The sequence below is a fragment of the Apis cerana genome, linkage group LG12 (assembly GCF_029169275.1).
Source record: "Apis cerana isolate GH-2021 linkage group LG12, AcerK_1.0, whole genome shotgun sequence".
NCBI lineage: Eukaryota > Metazoa > Arthropoda > Insecta > Hymenoptera > Apidae > Apis > Apis cerana.
The window spans coordinates 9,833,882-9,851,783 of NC_083863.1; the positions used below are offsets into that span (position 1 = coordinate 9,833,882).

General features: G+C 21.3%; 5 protein-coding genes across 6 annotated transcripts; 1 reads left to right on the top strand and 4 right to left on the bottom strand.

The window, feature by feature from the left end:
• Positions 1-1,738: 1,738 nt before the first annotated feature.
• LOC107998391 (probable citrate synthase 2, mitochondrial) lies at positions 1,739-13,256 on the bottom strand. The gene is made up of 4 exons (XM_017057643.3): positions 12,876-13,256; positions 4,484-4,639; positions 3,038-3,958; positions 1,739-2,933 (listed from the first exon to the last, which is right to left on the bottom strand). Exons 1-4 carry the CDS (start codon positions 12,918-12,920, stop codon positions 2,667-2,669), a joined length of 1,389 nt encoding a protein of 462 aa, XP_016913132.2. The 5' UTR covers positions 12,921-13,256; the 3' UTR covers positions 1,739-2,666.
• Positions 12,876-14,887, bottom strand: LOC107998358 (methylenetetrahydrofolate reductase (NADPH)). Of its 2 annotated transcripts, none has more exons than XM_017057568.2 (5): positions 14,601-14,887; positions 14,294-14,517; positions 14,041-14,201; positions 13,631-13,953; positions 12,876-13,541 (listed from the first exon to the last, which is right to left on the bottom strand). In XM_017057568.2, exons 1-5 carry the CDS (start codon positions 14,789-14,791, stop codon positions 13,493-13,495), a joined length of 948 nt encoding a protein of 315 aa, XP_016913057.1. In that variant the 5' UTR covers positions 14,792-14,887; the 3' UTR covers positions 12,876-13,492. The 2 variants fall into 2 exon arrangements, with proteins under 2 accessions (XP_016913057.1, XP_061939121.1); XM_062083137.1 differs by having other exon boundaries at positions 14,297-14,517; positions 14,601-14,875.
• A 241-nt stretch (positions 14,888-15,128) lies between these two features.
• On the bottom strand, positions 15,129-15,542 carry LOC107992401 (phosphatidylinositol N-acetylglucosaminyltransferase subunit P). The gene has a single exon (XM_062083140.1). It carries the CDS (start codon positions 15,540-15,542, stop codon positions 15,159-15,161), a length of 384 nt encoding a protein of 127 aa, XP_061939124.1. The 3' UTR covers positions 15,129-15,158.
• On the bottom strand, positions 15,129-16,248 carry LOC107998349 (EKC/KEOPS complex subunit Lage3). The gene is made up of 3 exons (XM_017057556.3): positions 16,108-16,248; positions 15,830-15,955; positions 15,129-15,716 (listed from the first exon to the last, which is right to left on the bottom strand). The coding sequence occupies exons 1-3, from the start codon at positions 16,122-16,124 to the stop codon at positions 15,590-15,592; spliced, it is 270 nt and encodes an 89-aa protein (XP_016913045.2). The 5' UTR covers positions 16,125-16,248; the 3' UTR covers positions 15,129-15,589.
• A 544-nt stretch (positions 16,249-16,792) lies between these two features.
• LOC107998350 (transcription elongation factor 1 homolog) lies at positions 16,793-17,661 on the top strand. The gene is made up of 2 exons (XM_017057557.2): positions 16,793-16,927; positions 17,013-17,661. Exons 1-2 carry the CDS (start codon positions 16,812-16,814, stop codon positions 17,143-17,145), a joined length of 249 nt encoding a protein of 82 aa, XP_016913046.1. The 5' UTR covers positions 16,793-16,811; the 3' UTR covers positions 17,146-17,661.
• Positions 17,662-17,902: the final 241 nt, after the last annotated feature.

The following is a 17,902-nucleotide window of genomic DNA, read 5'->3' on the forward strand; positions in this document are numbered from 1 at the left end:
TTGTAATATTAGGAAAGTTGGTTATATCTATTACTATTTAAAAAATTCCTGATAAAATAATTAGATTAAAATTCCAAAAAGAATATATATTATATAAAAATATTTTTTATATAATAATATAAAGTAATATATTGTTTCATAAAAATTTCAAAAAATAATAATATAAGAAAAGTATAACAAGAAATGTAAAAATTACATTAAAATTATATGTAAAACATATATCTCTAAAAAATAATATAATTTAATAATATAGATATTCTTCAAAAATATTTAGTATATCATTTCGCGAGTAATAACTATTAACTATCTTCTGATTTTATCAGCCTCAAAAACTATTGTTAATTATAATTTTTAATTAATGATTATTGATTAATTGATAATCATTAATTACATTAATGATTTTATATTAATTATAATTTTTATCAGATTATATTTTGCCCAACTCTGAATTAAATATTTAGAAGCAGAAAACTGTTCTGTGATACATAAATTCAAATGAGATGGTTGTTTTTATTAAAAATATTTAATCTGATTTATATACAAAATACAATGATGTATTATAAAGATATGTTTTGCATATGCAATTCATTACAAAAAATATTTATGATGTTCTTAAATATATTATGAATATTTTTAAATATTATTACTTTAACTATTCGATTGACAACTGTCTCATATTTTATTTACTTCATGATTATACTAATTAAGATTTGTGTAGCTACATAAATACTCTAGTATTTAGTAATTATTAAAAATTTGAAACAATAATAACATATTATAAAAAATATGATTTTAGAAATTATTAAGATCATTGTATGAATGATAAATGCCGTCTAAAACCAGAGTGAGATCATACATTTAACATTTCATAAAATAGCAATTTTCTCATATTGAGAAATAAAGAATTGTCTTAACTATGATACAGATACATATTATTATAGTATATGCAGTCGTTAATAAGATTTTCATTATATAAAAATTTAAAAATATAAATTTTTTTGTTTTGTTACAACAAATCATTATATGAATTAAAAATGTATATTACATTTAATCTTTTTATATGGTTCAATTTTGATTGAACTAACTTCAAAAAATCACTAAATTTAAAAATATTTTCAATTGGTTATTGTTAACTTGTATAATAAATATGAATTGCGTATAAAGTTGTTAATTAACATAAGGACTGAAATTATGAGAAGTAAACAAAGTACTATAAATAATAATATACAATTTTCTATTCCCTTTGATCATTTTTATTTTTATTTTTATATGCATTTTGTATTATTAAATTATATTGAGTTATAATATATATACATGATAGTAAATTTTTTACATTTTTGTTTTATAATTTTTATAAATTATAATATATTTTATTATATTTCACTTTTACTCCTGATTAAGATAAATAAATAACGTTTGAAAATTTAAATATAATTTAAAATTTGAAAATGTTAATTGAACTTATGATTTTAATAATTACGTTATATATAATTATTGTATCATATAATTATTAAAGCTATAATTTACTTAAATGACAATACTTCAAATAATAGAATTAGAATGAAAAAAATTAATTTTTTTATTTTTATAATCTTCTTAATCGTTTATATAAAATTTATTTTAAATTCTTCATATTTTTTGTTAAATTATGAAATAAATAAAATATTAAAATATTTAATAAACTTGTTTTTTTATACGTTTATTTTTTTATTTTGAGATGTAAAGAAAAAATCAAATATAATTTTTTAAGGTCTATTTATTTTCACGTTCGTTATAAATAAAGTATCGCACACACTCATTCATTCTCATAATAGTGGATCTACCACTAGGTCATCATTTTATTTTTAATTTATTTTTAATCGAAATAACTCGATGTAACTGATGTTTTTAAATCCAAAAGAAACTATTGATGCTTTAACACTGCAAATAACAAATTTTTTTTTACATATTTTATTAGCCCTATTTACTTTCTATTTTACATATTTTATTAAAAATTACATTTTGCAAATTTCTACCAATAAAACGATTTTTAATTATTACTATATCTTTTAATCGGAGTAATAATAAAGATACATACATATTATTCAATTATATTTTAAAAATTCTGATATTTTTTGTTTTTTGGCAGTGTTCAATTTACAATATTTAAACAATATTTACTAAGTGTACTAACTTTTATAATGAATGTTTTAATAATTTACTACTTTTGCATTATATCACTTTGAATAAATTGTAATTGAATCATTTTTATAGTTTTGAATTTTTTATAATTCATATCGCAAAATTTTACCACATTAGTATTTATCACACAGTATTAAACAGAAAAATAAAAATTAAAAAAAAAGTTAAAAAATAAGGGTTTCGACATCATATATTTTTGTGATAAACTTCGAAATATTTTTTCAAAATGTCTATATTTGAAATATAGATAATTTATGCAGGAGGATTTCTGATACCTTTCATTTTTTAAATATACTAATTACAGTAATAAATTCTTGAAATTACATTAAAATTAATTCGAAATAAATTCGAAAAAATTTTCTGTGCATTAATATAATATTTCTATTAAAATAGAAAATCAGTTTCTCTATTTTTAAAATCATGATGATGGTGTGACACGAACTTGAAAGATTTAAATGATTTTGATTTTTTATAAATAAAGATATTTAAGCTCTAATACATCTCATAAGATGTTCGGTGCTCAAAGATTTAGGCCTTTCAATTGGGAAACCAAGACCACGAGACCACACAAGAGATGATAAAACACCAAGAGCACGTGATACTCCAAATAAGACGGTGTAATAGTTCATTTCTTTCATTCCATAATATTGCAATAGAACTCCCGAATGAGCATCTACATTTGGCCAAGGATTCTTGACCTTACCAGTTTCTTGAAGAATAGGAGGAACTACTTTGAATACTTGACTAACAAGCTAAAAATATTCAAATATTAATTATCATTAATTATCAATAAAAAGAGAATAATAATAAAAGAAAATTCATTGGATAATGTATACTTTTAAACAAAATTATTTACCTTGAATAATTTATCATTAGGTAAATGTTTCAAAGCAAATTCTCTCTGGCATATGTATCTAGGATCAGTCTTTCTAAGTACAGCATGTCCATATCCAGGAACGACTTGACCGCTCTTCAATGTATTTCGAACAAATTCAGTTACTTTTTCATCAGAAGGAGAATCTCCAATCTCTTTTTGTACTTTTTCTAACCATATCAATACTTCTTGATTTGCGAGACCATGAAGAGGCCCAGCCAAACCATTCATTCCAGCCGCGAATGATAGATAAGCATCAGACAATGCTGAACCGACTAAATGAGTGGTATGTGCAGATACGTTTCCACCTTCGTGATCAGCGTGTATCGATAGATACAAGCGCAAGAGTTCAGTGAATTGAGGATCTTCATAACCGAGCATTCTTGAAAAATTCCAAGCCCAATCTTTATCAGAATCGACAGATGCGATTTTACCATCCTTATAAGTATTTCTGTATACCGTGGCAGCCACAGAGGGTAATTTTGCAATCAGATTCATAATATCTTCATAGACAAATTCCCAATATTTGCTTTTATGTACGCCTTTATTATATGCTTTTACAAATTCACTTTCACTGTTCAAAATAGTGATAGCGGCAGAAAATTGAGTCATAGGATGAAGAGATTTTGGAAAATTGTTTAGAGTTTTGACTACATGTTCAGGCAGTTTACTTCTAGAGGCCCATTCCTTAGATATTGATTCTACTTGCGTACTATTAGGAACATCGCCAGTAATCAAAAGCCAGAACAAACCTTCCGGAAGTGGTTCTGCACCATTCTTCGCTTTCGGTAAGATTTTCTGACATTCTGGAATCGATTTTCCTCGGAATCTAATACCTTCTTCAGGATCTAGGACTGATGGTTCCCATAAAAGACCTTTAATTCCACGCATACCACCATACATCTAAAATACATAATTTAAGATATTATGTGATAACAAAGTCGAATGAAAATATATATATATATATATTAATATAAAAATATAATATATATATATATATATTCAATATGTTATTATATAATTTTATTATATAATTTTTGTTTTAATATAGTTAAATTTTATTAAACATAAAAAATTCCATCCATTTATGGTCTTTAGAAAATTATTAGAATGTGATATTTAGAGAATAAAATTCATTATTAATATAAAAATTGCAAATTTTTGTTTTATAATTATTAAATAATTATAATTTTTTTGACAACCTAAAAATCAGCTTATAATGTGATCACATAATAAATACGTGACATATGTGCTTATCTCTATGGTTCTTATTATCAATCTGTAACACTTATCAACATTACAAAAAAAAATCATGTCTTTCACATAGCGTAATATTTTAATATATAATTCGCTTTTGCAATATATTATATATACTATTACATTTGACAATTTTGTCGAGTAGAATTACATAAAGAATTACATAATTACCATATCCACAGTGACCTCTCCAACTACGGCGGATCCATGTTCTTTACGAAATTTTTTAACAACCTCTAGATGTTTCGGAATTTTTTCAGCCAAGATTTTTTTTAAGTCGGTAGAACTATCGCTCAACGATCTCAAAAACACAGTTGAAGTTATTTTCTGTAAAAAAGAAGAAATTAACTAACAATTATTTCTTGAATTTTTTTAAATTCTATTAAATTTGAAACAAATTTGCTTATACAAAAATTAGGTATAAGAAAAGAACCTTTGAAAAGAAATTTTCAGATTTTGGCGTATAGCTGTAACTGACATTAATAAGATATTTTCTGTTTTTGTACATTTGTGTTCGTAAAATATAACTGATAAATTTAATGATGTAAATATTATTTTAGATATAAAAATTTATATATAAAATAATTTATTTTCTAATTAAAAATAATAATTAATAATTACAAAAAATAATTATTAAATAAATTAAATAATATTATAAAAAAAATAAAGCATAAATTTTAGTTTTCATGAACTAAATGATCATGAACAAGTGACGAATTACATAAAAAGAACAAATGGCATTTAATTATATATTTACTTGATAGTTACATACTTGAAGGACTAACTTCGTAACATTGAAATACAACTGTTGGCAAAATAATTTTATAGAGAAAATAGATAATAGATTTTTCTATTAAATAAAAATTTATATTTCACATCAAAAAAATTTATATGATTTATTAATTATTTATATAATTATATTTTGCAAAAATTAATTTTATATTTAATTATAATCTATATTATTTTATTTTTTTTATTATATTTATTTTTATATTTTTTATATTTTTTTTGCCTTTTTTCAAAATAAATTTAATATAAAAAATAAATAATTTTAATATATTTTAAATAAAAATAATATAAATTATTAGAGAAACTATTTTGTACGATGTATTATAGAAATGAATTAATTTTAGATTAAAGAATTTATTATACATTAATTTGCATTTAAAAAGAATCAACGATTATAAAAATTCTAATAAACTTTGTCTTGAAATTGAAGAGTCATGTGTTAAAGTTTATTATCACGTGTAGACAATAGGAAAAAAAATTATTATAATATTATGCAACATAAATATTGAATCTCATAATAATTTGCGAAAATAATTTTCAATAATTTTTTAATTAATTTCGTTTTTTTTTTCTTTCATGAGCATATTTTTATTTCTGATAATATTGTAATATCGATAACCTAGATGATAACTAGATTAAAATTAATCATTTATATTTCAATAAATCAAAAAATATTTTTTTTACGCATATTTTCAGATCTAATTTTTTTTATTATCATCAAACAAAATATTCATTGTTTATAGACATATAAATTTCTAGATAAAAGTAAATGTAGTTTGAAATCTTCGGAGAGCAAACATCGATTCGACCGCATTTTCGCGATGTGAATGAGAAATTAGGTCGAGGTAATCATGAGAAGGTAAAGCGGAACATCCGATGAAAATTGTTGAATTTTTATTTTCCATGATAATTTATGATTTTTCAATAATATAAATTAAATCGATCCTTTCTTGTTTATGATCTATACAAAGATTTTTTAACAAATAAAATGCTTTTCAAAATATTATGATTGTATCGTATAATCAGAGTGATATCCTTTGATAAGTGTCCTCTTAATTGACTTCTGTAAATGTAATAACGAATGATCACATCCAAATAATTATTCTCCGGATAAGACTTGAATGGCTGTGATATCTAACATTGATAAATCGTTAATTATCTTGGTTTTTCTATTAAATTTATTATTGGTCTTCAATTTATTACATATACATATATATATATATATGTACATTTGTAATTATAATACGAATTATAATACGAAAATAATTTGTCAGTTAATGGCAAGTTGAAAGTATGATTTAATTTTAACATAAAAATTAGATCCATTATATAATAGTATTGTCCAATAATTTTATTTATCAAAGAGTAATAACTGTCAGAATGTATTCACGTAATTCTAGAAAATGTATATTTATATATTACAAAGAAGTTTTAAAATAGTTAAGAAAAGCAATATTTGTTATAAAAAAAACACGAGAACTCACGAAATAAAAAAAAAAATATTGAAAACTAGTGTCGTGCATATGTATTTTAGAATTACATCATTGATTCTTTTTTGACCACTATTTAATCATTTATTGTAATTATGAATGTAGGAGTTCACCTAGAATGTTATTAAATATATATACAGGACAGATATATTTGGATAATAGCCAGAGTTCCAAGTGGTCAATGACTAAAAATAAAGACTCACGTGTTCTATAATTTGACCTTTGCTACATAATGCACACGTGATAAGAAAATTAAGCTACAAGAATGTATTCTTTACAATACCATCAATATTCAATGTTAAAAATTGTTATATATATATATATATTTCACAAGGACATGTGAAGTTTACGTAAAAACTTTTAAGAATTATTATCTCACTTGAAACATTAAACTGTAAAAAACCTATATTGATTATTTTTATTTTCAATTTTATTATTCTAGTTAGTGATAAAATTAAATGTTTTTTTTTCATTTATATTTTTTGAGAATGACTCAATCGATCAATAAATAATTAACTTTGGATCACTTGTTAAGTTTGAATTAAAAAGTAAAGTAAGAAAGTGCTATGCGTTATGATTTGATGCATTCATATGCCAAGAATTTATTGTACTAACAGTAAGTAACAATATACTTAAGATGTAATATAAGACGGATATCAGATGGTAACCGCAACGATGTAATAAAATACTAATTGAACAGATTGACAGTGACTTTTATTTCCGTTGTGCATATCGTTACAAATCAGATCGAGATTTAACCCACGACGATCCAATTCCTCCGATCAGTTTGTCAGATCGAGAATTATGTTACGCATTTGATGAAAGTAAAAAAAAAATTATTCATTAGAATTATATCATTATTCATTTATATAAGTGAAAAAATTAATTAATTAAATTGAATTAATAATGGAACATTAAATTAAATTTAAAAAAAATTGGGAAAATACATCAGTGGAGAATAAACAAAAAAATATTGATTTAACTCTATCCAATATATTCATCGGATATACCATAATTCTATTGCCATTTATAAAGCTTCAACGATCTTTACAAAGCTTGTTTAATAATGAGAACGCCTTTGAAAACTATTTCAATGAATTCATTGTTGAAAGATGTAAAAATTTATTAAAATGGAAAAAAAAATTCGTGATATTATTTAATTTAAAGATAATTTAAAATAAAAAATTTTTGAAAATTTTTATTAAAAAATCTTTTAATAAATGAATAATGAATTTTAATTAAATATATGTATTTCTCTATTGAAAATAAATATTTTAATATAAATAATTAATTGTATTGAAACTTATTCATTTAAGGAAAGCATATTGTACGTGTAATGTCGATTGAGAAATCAAGAACTTTCTTAATCAATTAACTTTCACCATAAACGATTCATTTTCACTATATTCTTTGCATCTGATAGATCGATTAAAGAATATGAAAAATATTTTAATAATAATTATTATTAATACAATTATTTATTTTATTATAACTATATTATAACTATATTAACTATATCATAGTTATATATAAATATAAAGTAATATAATCATAAAATAAATAAAAAAAAATGAAAAATATTGATTCGTTAATTATAGTATCTTATTCTTAATTATAGTCTTTGTGATTTTAATATAAAAATATTTATAATGATCGATTTATTACGTTTTTAATAATTTTATATTATGTAGCTATTACTTATATGACGTTCAAATGTATTAATTTATAATATAAAATTTATTTAATAAAATTAATTTATAGTATTGATTGTTGACAGAGAACATCATATAACATATAAAATTATTGAACTATAATAGTATATACATTGATATATATATATATATATATATCTAAAAAGCTTCTGATTCTTCTCATGATTAATGAAAAAAATTCTAAGCGAAAGAGGAACGCACTTTTCTCTTTTTATTTAAAATGCGTTAAATCTATAAAACGGATTTAATTTTATTGTTTTATATTTTATAACATTCAATTTCAAGACTTTAACTCAAGGATTACCAAATTGAAAAACATTCTCTTTGGTTTTTCAGATATGCGTGTACATATCTTAATATATCATATTTTTAATAAAAAAAATCCATTGATAATATATTGATAAATATAAGATTTAAAAGATAAATAATGAGAATGAATTAAATTATAGAGTAGATATTAAATTCAAATTATATGATATAATATTAATTGATTCACATTTTTGGTTATCATTCTTTCTATTCTTTAAGTAAAGTTATTACCTAAGCTATAAAGCTAATGATAAAACTAGTTTCTAAGCTAATTCTTACATTTTAATCAGAAAACAAATATAAAATTGATTTATGTAATCATCTAGTTAAATCTATAACAAAGATTAGAAGCAGCATAGAATTGAACATATTACGAATAAATTTATTACTTCCTATTTATAAGGCAACGAATTTTCCTTTTATTATAACGATATTTAACCAATTAAAGATTTCGCAAAAGACAAAATGATTTTCTAAATTATATAAATTATATTTTTCGATATATGCAATTCCAAACATAATTTAAAGAATGAAAAAAATGAGAAGGATCGATCAAATTTCGAATCAATGAATTGATTCTATTGCAATGAACATGGATTATCGTCCCACGTGTAATATATGTATATATTCACACATTTGACGTCATTCATCGCGCGCTATTCATTTTGCACTATGTAACTCGGAATGACATTATTTCTGCCCATAATCGTTTAAATTCTTATTTTTTAATCATTTATTGTACGCTGTATTGATCTTTATGATTTCAATGATATCTTTCAAGAAATTTAATGAAAACATACGTAATCCATAATACAATCTCGATCGCTTTGAATTGGTATTATAAAACTTAAAACATTTAAATTATTTTTAAAAATTTGAATTTTGAGAAACTCAAAATCTCTTTCGTTTTCAATATAATAAATGAATAATTTGTGATATTGCAAAAAATTTATATGATACGACAATGAACGAACATTGAATGATCGTATACAGTTTTATTGTTGAACTTTGGGTACACGCGTCAATGGTATTAGGTCAATTGCATTACTCATTATTACATTATCACGATTATAACTTGGTCTCTTATTGATATTTCAACAGAAAGGCCCTATCTTTATCTTGGCATATCTAAAATTTATTGTTTTGTCGACATAATTTAATTAAATAACCTGATTAAATTGTAAATTTTGAAATTTTTAGTTTTTATTTCAATATGTGAACAAATTGCTATTACTTTGAACGAAATAGAATATTTCCGAAATCATAATCATATTAAAATTTTCCTTTTTATATTTATATTTTTCTTTTATATTTTTTTAATTTTATATATATATATATATATATATATATATATATATATATATATAAATATATTGATTTATATTTGGATAAATACCAAAAAAATGTGTTGCTTTTCCGAAAAGAAATTTCCATGCGCAAATATACATTTCAACGAAATAAAGATCTTTGATCTTATTTCTTTTTTCGTTCGTAAGAAGTTTATTCTCATTAAGAACAAGTTTTTTTTTGATTCTCATTACATATATCATGTGATTTAAAGAATTTTAATTTCTTTAACATATATAGATATTTAATCTTATTCTTATATATTGAAGAAACCTTTCAATGATATGAATTATTTCAAAATTAAAAAAGAATTAGATTGGATCTTAAAATATTTTTTAATTTAATGTTTTCAAAAATATATAAATACAACATCAATATGCTAAAAAAAATTTTAATCAATACTTAGACATTCTTTATCATTAATATTTTATATTGTTTTACAATTAATAAAATTAATTTTTTGAAAAATTCAAGAAAAACAAACTAAATATTGATTGATATATTTTGGAAAAATTTTTTATTATAATTATATTACTTAATTTAACTATATTATTATTTCATACAGAATATACTATTTTAATCTTTATTAAAGTAAAAAAATAGAATATCTATCAATAGAATTTTCGCAAAAAATATTCTTATCAATTTGCATAAATGTATAAACATAAAATTTAATCTTAATTAAATAAAGATATACAATTTCTTTGATTAATTGTTTGCATTTATGTAAAAGACTATACAGTATTCATTATCAATGATTACATAACTAAGCTTGTGAAGGGCATTATCAGATAGAACACACCCGTGAACTACAATTATCTAATTGATTTCGCGCCATATAATCATCGAATGGCGCTAAAATGACCGAGAGGAGGGTGTCACGCATGATCCAATCTTTATTAACCCTGAAATTCAATCATCTTACCGACAATTGGACGTTTCTATTTAACTTCACTTGAATTCAAAGTTATTAAACAATGATTCCACTATATTTTTTTAATATATTTCATATCTTTTTATTGAAGCAATGAAAAAATTAATTTTAATTGAATTATAAGAATTTTATATAAAATATAAAAATGAATTCAATAAAATTTAACTTTTTCTTTTATAATTTTTAATTATATTGTTGCTAATAAATTATTTTTATAAATATTTGAATATTCAAGATAATTTGAAATTTTAGCTATTTTAAAATATCAACAAATTAAATTAGCTTATATAAATATTAAAAATATGATTCTGTATATTAGAGAGAGAGAGAGAGAGAGAGAGAGAGAGAGAGAGAGAGAGAGAGAGAGAGAGAGAGAGAGAGAGAGAGAGAGAGAGAGAGAGAGAGAGAGAGAGAGAGAGAGAAATGATTCTGACTTAGCATTACAAGGTCATGTTCATATATCTATGATATTAGGTAATCAATGAACCATCTGTAACTCGACATAGAATTTCTAAATCTGCCAAAAGTTACAATAGATATACATTAAAGCATATAGTTATTAATTTTAAAATTTAGAAAATTCAAATGATTTTAATACACATAGAAATAAATTAGATGTATAAAACATACAATATATACAAGTAAATAAAAATATCAGTTCATGTAATAATATTCAAAAAATTATATAGCAAGCTATATAAAATTCGATAAACAGATATTAGTCAAATATATAGGTAATGAAATAATTATTAATATGAAAGAGGATAATACAAATTTTAACCTTGAATTCATTCTAAAATTATCACATCTTACGAAATTATAATGTCATGCACTTCTCAATGAATATGTCGAAATAAAAGATTTTTAAACATTGTAAGATATACTACTTACAAATATGTATTTATAATTATAAAATTGTAAATTTATATTATCGCCAAATTTAAGTTTTGGTGATTATATTAAACTTTGATTATGTAAAGAAAATGATAAGTATATTATGGCGATAAATTATACCTAGAAATCGACCAATTTGATTTTCATTAAATTATTCTTTTAGTCTTTGTATTGATAAATGAATCTAATATTTTGTTTTTTTTTTCATTATTATATATTATATTATATAATTTTATGTTTTAGCTAATTAATACTAAATTTATGTAAACACTATAATTTTTAATTTTACTTTGCATTAAATAAAATATTGTACTTCACACGTAAAATTTCATTAATAAAAATTAAAACTATTATAATACTATTATAATACTAAAATTAATACTATTATAATAAAAACTATAAAAATAACCAATATATATAATATTATGTATATTATTTAAATATCATATAGCTGAATAATTAATACATCCGGTATATAATTTATGAGATAATTTATTAGATAATATTCAATAATTATATATCTTCTAAAAATTTATTACGTAATTACAATGAAGTTCAAATTAATATCAATTTTTACTACTTAGATAAATCCCATATCACATATAATTGTGATGTACATTTTTAAATAATTAATCAATATATGTATATATATTTTATAATCTTCACAATATTTTATATCAGTATTGAATGCAATGATTAAATTCAATAAAATACTTTACATTAAAGCTCAAAAGATATTGCTTCAAAATAATAAGCATTATTGGAAAGATTCGAAAGATATTTGCGAATATTTGCTCGATATGTAGAAAATCTTTGATCTTATATAGCTGACATTTTACCTGTTCAATCAATAAATACAACCTAATATCTTACTAAAATGTGTTTCGAAAAAAATAAATAATAATAAATATTTATTTTTATATTATTATTTATTTGAAATTCTCCATTATTACAAGAAACAATAAAATATGTTAAACACCTGCTTATTATTCGAATTTCGTACCGAAATGATATAAAGTGGTTTTGAAATCACTTAAATATATTATGTATCCAAATTACTTAATAATGAAATAAATTTATAAATTTACCTGGATTTCTAAACAATGTTTTGGGCCAAAACGGAATAACGCCATTGTTCTTTATATCCTGGCTTATAGATCCTTCTTTGTTGCTTGTTACCGTTAATACCAAGTGACCACGCGGAGCTCTGGCTCCCAACTCAACTAACTCCTCTGTTCGTTCGTCATGAATACTTCTACAGCGCATGCGTGAAACAGCAAGTGTCCTCAAAGGATCATTTTTACTTATAAATCTGCCACGTTACGTTCATAAGAAATCTTAATTAATTTTTTTAACTCTTGATAATTATTTTAAAAATATTAAAAGATAATATTTAAATTTTATAATAAAAAACAATAGAATGCATAATAAATTTTAATAAAGACTTTAATGTTATTTATACAATAAATTAAATATTTTAATATTTCATATTTTCATATAGGGATATAGATATTTTCAGTATAGGGAATTTTGATAATTGGTAATCGATGTTAAATTTGGCGCGAAATATAAGTATATTTATTAAATGTATATAAAGAAAACTACTAACATTTTTTAACAATATTATATATACATACATAAATTTTGACATTTATAATTTTTCATTTTTATAATATAATTATTTAATCATTTGAATTTCATAAAATTAATAAAAAATTCCAAGTTTATCACATATCTTTGATGATAATGATGGTCTAAAATTTATAAATATATAAATAAATACAAATAAATAATTTTTACATTATATTTTTTTATATAATAATAAAATATAATTAATAATTACTTATTCAATGTGAAAAAATGGAAGCCACAAGTAGTTTTACTTGCAATAATATCTTTTATAATAGTTTTTAATAATTCTATTCCATAAATACGTACTTCTTCATCATTGTCTTTTATACATTGCAAATCATTTAAAATAATTTGAGGTATTTTAACATTACAAATTTTTGCCATTTTTTGAAAACATATATAATTTGGAATGGGAAATATACCTGGTATAATTGGAACATTAATTCCAATTTGTTTACAATCATTCACAAATTTAATAAATATATTTGCTTCAAAAAACATTTGTGTTATTATAAAATCTGCTCCTGCATCAACCTTTAAATTAAAAAAATTAATATTTTTTAATATAAAGTGATATATAAATTAATGATATTATTAAATGAAGTTAATTAAAGTAAATACTTTTTCTTTCAAATAAACTAAATCCATTTCTTTAGATAATGATTTTGGATGCATTTCTGGATAACCAGCAACACAAATGCAAAATATTTCACCAAATTGATTTCTTATAAAACGTACTAAATCAATTGCATATGGAAACTCACTATTTGGATTTGATGAATCTAGAATTTTTTTATAAAATTAAATTAACATAAAAACTTTTATTATTAATGAAAAATTTTATATATAACTTTTTCAAATAATGTTTAATTACCACCCTTTAATACAAAAATATTACGTATACCGCGATCTAATGTTTTCTTTAGTATAATTTTTACATCATTGCGAGTTAAGTCATTAGATGTAAGATGTAAAAGTATATTATTGGGAAATATATTACATATATCTGAAGATAAATAGTTTTTTATTTCATTTTTCATATGTTTCCATGTTAGTGCATAAAAAAGTGGATGATATTTATTCATTTCCATAAAAAAGCTAATAACCAAAATTTTTATTTATATAGAAATATATAGAAGTATAAATATATTGAATTTTATGAAATATAAAAATATACTTACCTCTTATAAAAATCATTGTTTTCTACATGCATAAACTCAAAACTACAAAATATAGTATTTGTGTCAATTACATTTTTTAATTTATTTCTTAAATCAATAATTTCGTATTCAGTATCTTTAAATTGATAACCATTTTTGATATTATCAATATATTGATTGTATGTTTTACGTTTTAATATAGTTTTTTTCATGATATTTTTTAATTTAAGTATAAAAGACAATTAACAATGAAAAATTTTTTTGTATACTTTATATTATATAACATTCTCGTTGTTAAATTGCGCAATACAGGAATTAGTTATATATATATATATATGTAATTAGTTTTTTATGAATAATTTTTATGAATAATTTCTAAAGTAATAATATATAAAAAATAAAAAATTAATATTATAAAAATATATTTGAAAAATTATTAACGTATTTGTTAAAATATTAAGATTTTTACTAATTAATTTTATTTTGTAAATTATTATATTTTCTTATATGTCTTATACGTATTTAATATTTTTGAATAAAATACAAAAATTTTTAATATCATTTATTGTTAATTTATTGTTACTTTTTTTTTGATAAATACAATTTCCTACAAACTTTTGTTATTGGAATATCATACACAGGTGGTATACCACCTGGAATAGTTTCTTTTTTTTGACATGAATATTTATCTGTAATAGTTGTAATATCATTAATATCTGGTGTCATAGACAAGTTTATAGCTGGATAAATAATAAATGCAAATATTGCAAGGGCAGTTAAAGCCCAAATTGGAATTGCTATAGCCCAATATTTAGAAGGCCAATATGTTAATCCTAACTCATATAAAATTTGATCTGGTATTACTGCCCATATCAGAAATAAAAGAAATAACATATTTGAACTTATGTATAAAACATATCCATAAACAGATCTTGGTCCATATGGAGCTGGAGTATGTTCCATTTTAAAAAAATAATATATAAATAGTTTTAAAAATAATGAATATTTACTTAATAATAATCATAATTTGGTACAGGTGGGCCAAAAAGTTGCATAGTTTTTGTTACTAAAATTATACTATCAAAAAATGATGTCACTGCCACTCTTATTTTTCGTGCCTCAGTTCCAGAAATTTCTCTATAAAAAATAATATAAAATTATATATTGTGTATAAATATATATATTTAAATATGTATTAATAAACATAAAGTATAATTATACTAATACTATATATTATATATATAATTTACATTTTTAATAAATTATTGTCCAATTTCAAAGATTTTGAAATACTTTTTGAAGGCTCTGCATCAACTCTCAATACTTGATAAGCAATTTCTGCTTCCCTTGATGAAGGAAAAGGTATTAACAAATTTCTATATAAGGTTATTAAGGTTATTCTTATATTTATTTTATAAATTGTATATAAGTTATAATATATATATATATATATTATATATATATATATATAATATATATATATATATATATTAATGAAAAATCATTATTTTAATATTTTAAAGGATACACTTTGAAAGTACTCATGACATTTCATCAATAATTAATATAAAAATATTTTTCGTAGTATTAATTATAATCTACATAGAAACGTATATAACTTATTTTATTTTACTCGCACTATTTTAATATATTTAAATAATTAAAAATATTTAATTATTCATTTATAGTAACTAAATATTAATTGTGACTTGTTATATATAATTTATTAATTTCCTTTTATAGTATGATTATTATTTTGTTAGTATTAGTATTATTATATTTAAAATATAATATAACTGATATATAACTATAACTGTATATATATAAGTTTAGTAATTTTCTTCGAACGGTTTCGTGTCATCAAAATTAACAAATATCAATGGGACAAAATGGTTGCCAATGACGTAGAAAGTAGCAAAATGGGGGAATTACAGAGAAATGATACTTCCGTTAATACAAAGTAAGAACATCTGCTTTGTGTGACTTGTGTAATTTTTCTCCCACTTAACGGGACATTTCTCCCATAATTCCCCCACTCTTTATTACTTTTGCCTCGCAACTGAAAAGTTGTAGTTCAGTCGATGTTGAAGCTTGGTGGAGACAACATCGTCAGAGCGCAGTAGCATTTATAGCTACTATTGGTTTTATAAATAAAACCAAAACTTGATATAAGTCAGTATATATTGTGAAAAAGTTTAATAAAAAATATATTTATTTTATATTTTTTATATAATGGGTCGAAGAAAAAGTAAAAGAAAGCCACCAAGCAAGAAAAAAGCAATTCAACCATTAGATACCCAATTTAATTGTCCATTTTGTAACCATGAAAAATCATGTGAGGTTAAGATGTAAGTTGAATTAAAATATTGTGATAATTTTATCGCCAATTTTTATATTGCTTAAACTAAAATTTTTTTCTTTTTATATTTACAGGGATAAATCAAGAAACACTGCAAGAATTACATGCAGAGTTTGTTTGGAGGATTTTCAAACAACAATTAATTTACTTTCGGAACCTTTAGATGTCTACAATGATTGGATTGATGCATGTGAAAGTGCAAATTGAAAATTATTGTTATTTTAATGTTTAATTCAAATTTAAACATTAACAAACATTTATCAAATTATTATTGATAGACCTATTTATTTCTTTGATTTGCTAAATTGTAAACATTTTATAATATAATGAATATTGAATTGTACACAACGCATAAGTAATTGTATACAACGCATAAGTAATTGTACACAACGCATAAGTAAGAACTTTGCTTATATATGCTTTATATATTACTGAAAAGATATTTATAATTCTGTAAATTTAATATTTTATTAGTTCAAAATAATACAACTTTATATATGTCTTATATATAATTATTATATATAATTATAGTATAGATACAGGTCATTAATTTTAATTATATGATATTCGTATAAAAATAACAAAAATAATAAAAAATATAATTGTAATAACCTATGCGTGTAAGAAAAGGATATGTAATATTTTGTAATAAATGTTTTTATCATACACATTATGTATTATGTAAATAATAATGAAAAAAATAAATCTTTTATAATGTTTTAATTTTAATGTTTTATGTTTTAATAAATTCAACCTAAATTATTGATCGTAATTTTAAATATATATATTATTATTATTAAGTTTATTGAGTAATAATATGTTTTAAATATAAAATTCTGAATAATAAAAAAATACAGGATTAATCACACTAATGTTTCTATATGTTTCTAAATAAGTATTCTTTATTTTAAAATTATTTTAAATATTAAGATTATTGTTTTACAAAAGATTTAATTAAAAGTAG

Excerpts from the sequence above, each read along its gene's own strand:
- LOC107998391 (XM_017057643.3), bottom strand. The coding sequence starts at position 12,920 with ATGGCGTTATTCCGTTTTGGCCCAAAACATTGTTTAGAAATCCAG. Across the intron at positions 3,959-4,483 it reads GAGAGGTCACTGTGGATATG|ATGTATGGTGGTATGCGTGG; the intron begins GTAATTATGTAA and ends TATGTATTTTAG. Across the intron at positions 2,934-3,037 it reads CTAATGATAAATTATTCAAG|CTTGTTAGTCAAGTATTCAA; the intron begins GTAAATAATTTT and ends GAATATTTTTAG.
- LOC107998358 (XM_017057568.2), bottom strand. The coding sequence starts at position 14,791 with ATGAAAAAAACTATATTAAAACGTAAAACATACAATCAATATATTGAT. Across the intron at positions 14,518-14,600 it reads AACAATGATTTTTATAAGAG|CTTTTTTATGGAAATGAATA; the intron begins GTAAGTATATTT and ends TTTGGTTATTAG. Across the intron at positions 13,542-13,630 it reads CATTTTTTCACATTGAATAA|ACCATCATTATCATCAAAGA; the intron begins GTAATTATTAAT and ends TATAAATTTTAG.
- LOC107992401 (XM_062083140.1), bottom strand. The coding sequence starts at position 15,542 with ATGGAACATACTCCAGCTCCATATGGACCAAGATCTGTTTATGGATAT.
- LOC107998349 (XM_017057556.3), bottom strand. Across the intron at positions 15,717-15,829 it reads GACAATAATTTATTAAAAAT|AGAAATTTCTGGAACTGAGG; the intron begins GTAAATTATATA and ends TATTTTTTATAG.
- LOC107998350 (XM_017057557.2), top strand. The coding sequence starts at position 16,812 with ATGGGTCGAAGAAAAAGTAAAAGAAAGCCACCAAGCAAGAAAAAAGCA. Across the intron at positions 16,928-17,012 it reads AAATCATGTGAGGTTAAGAT|GGATAAATCAAGAAACACTG; the intron begins GTAAGTTGAATT and ends TTATATTTACAG.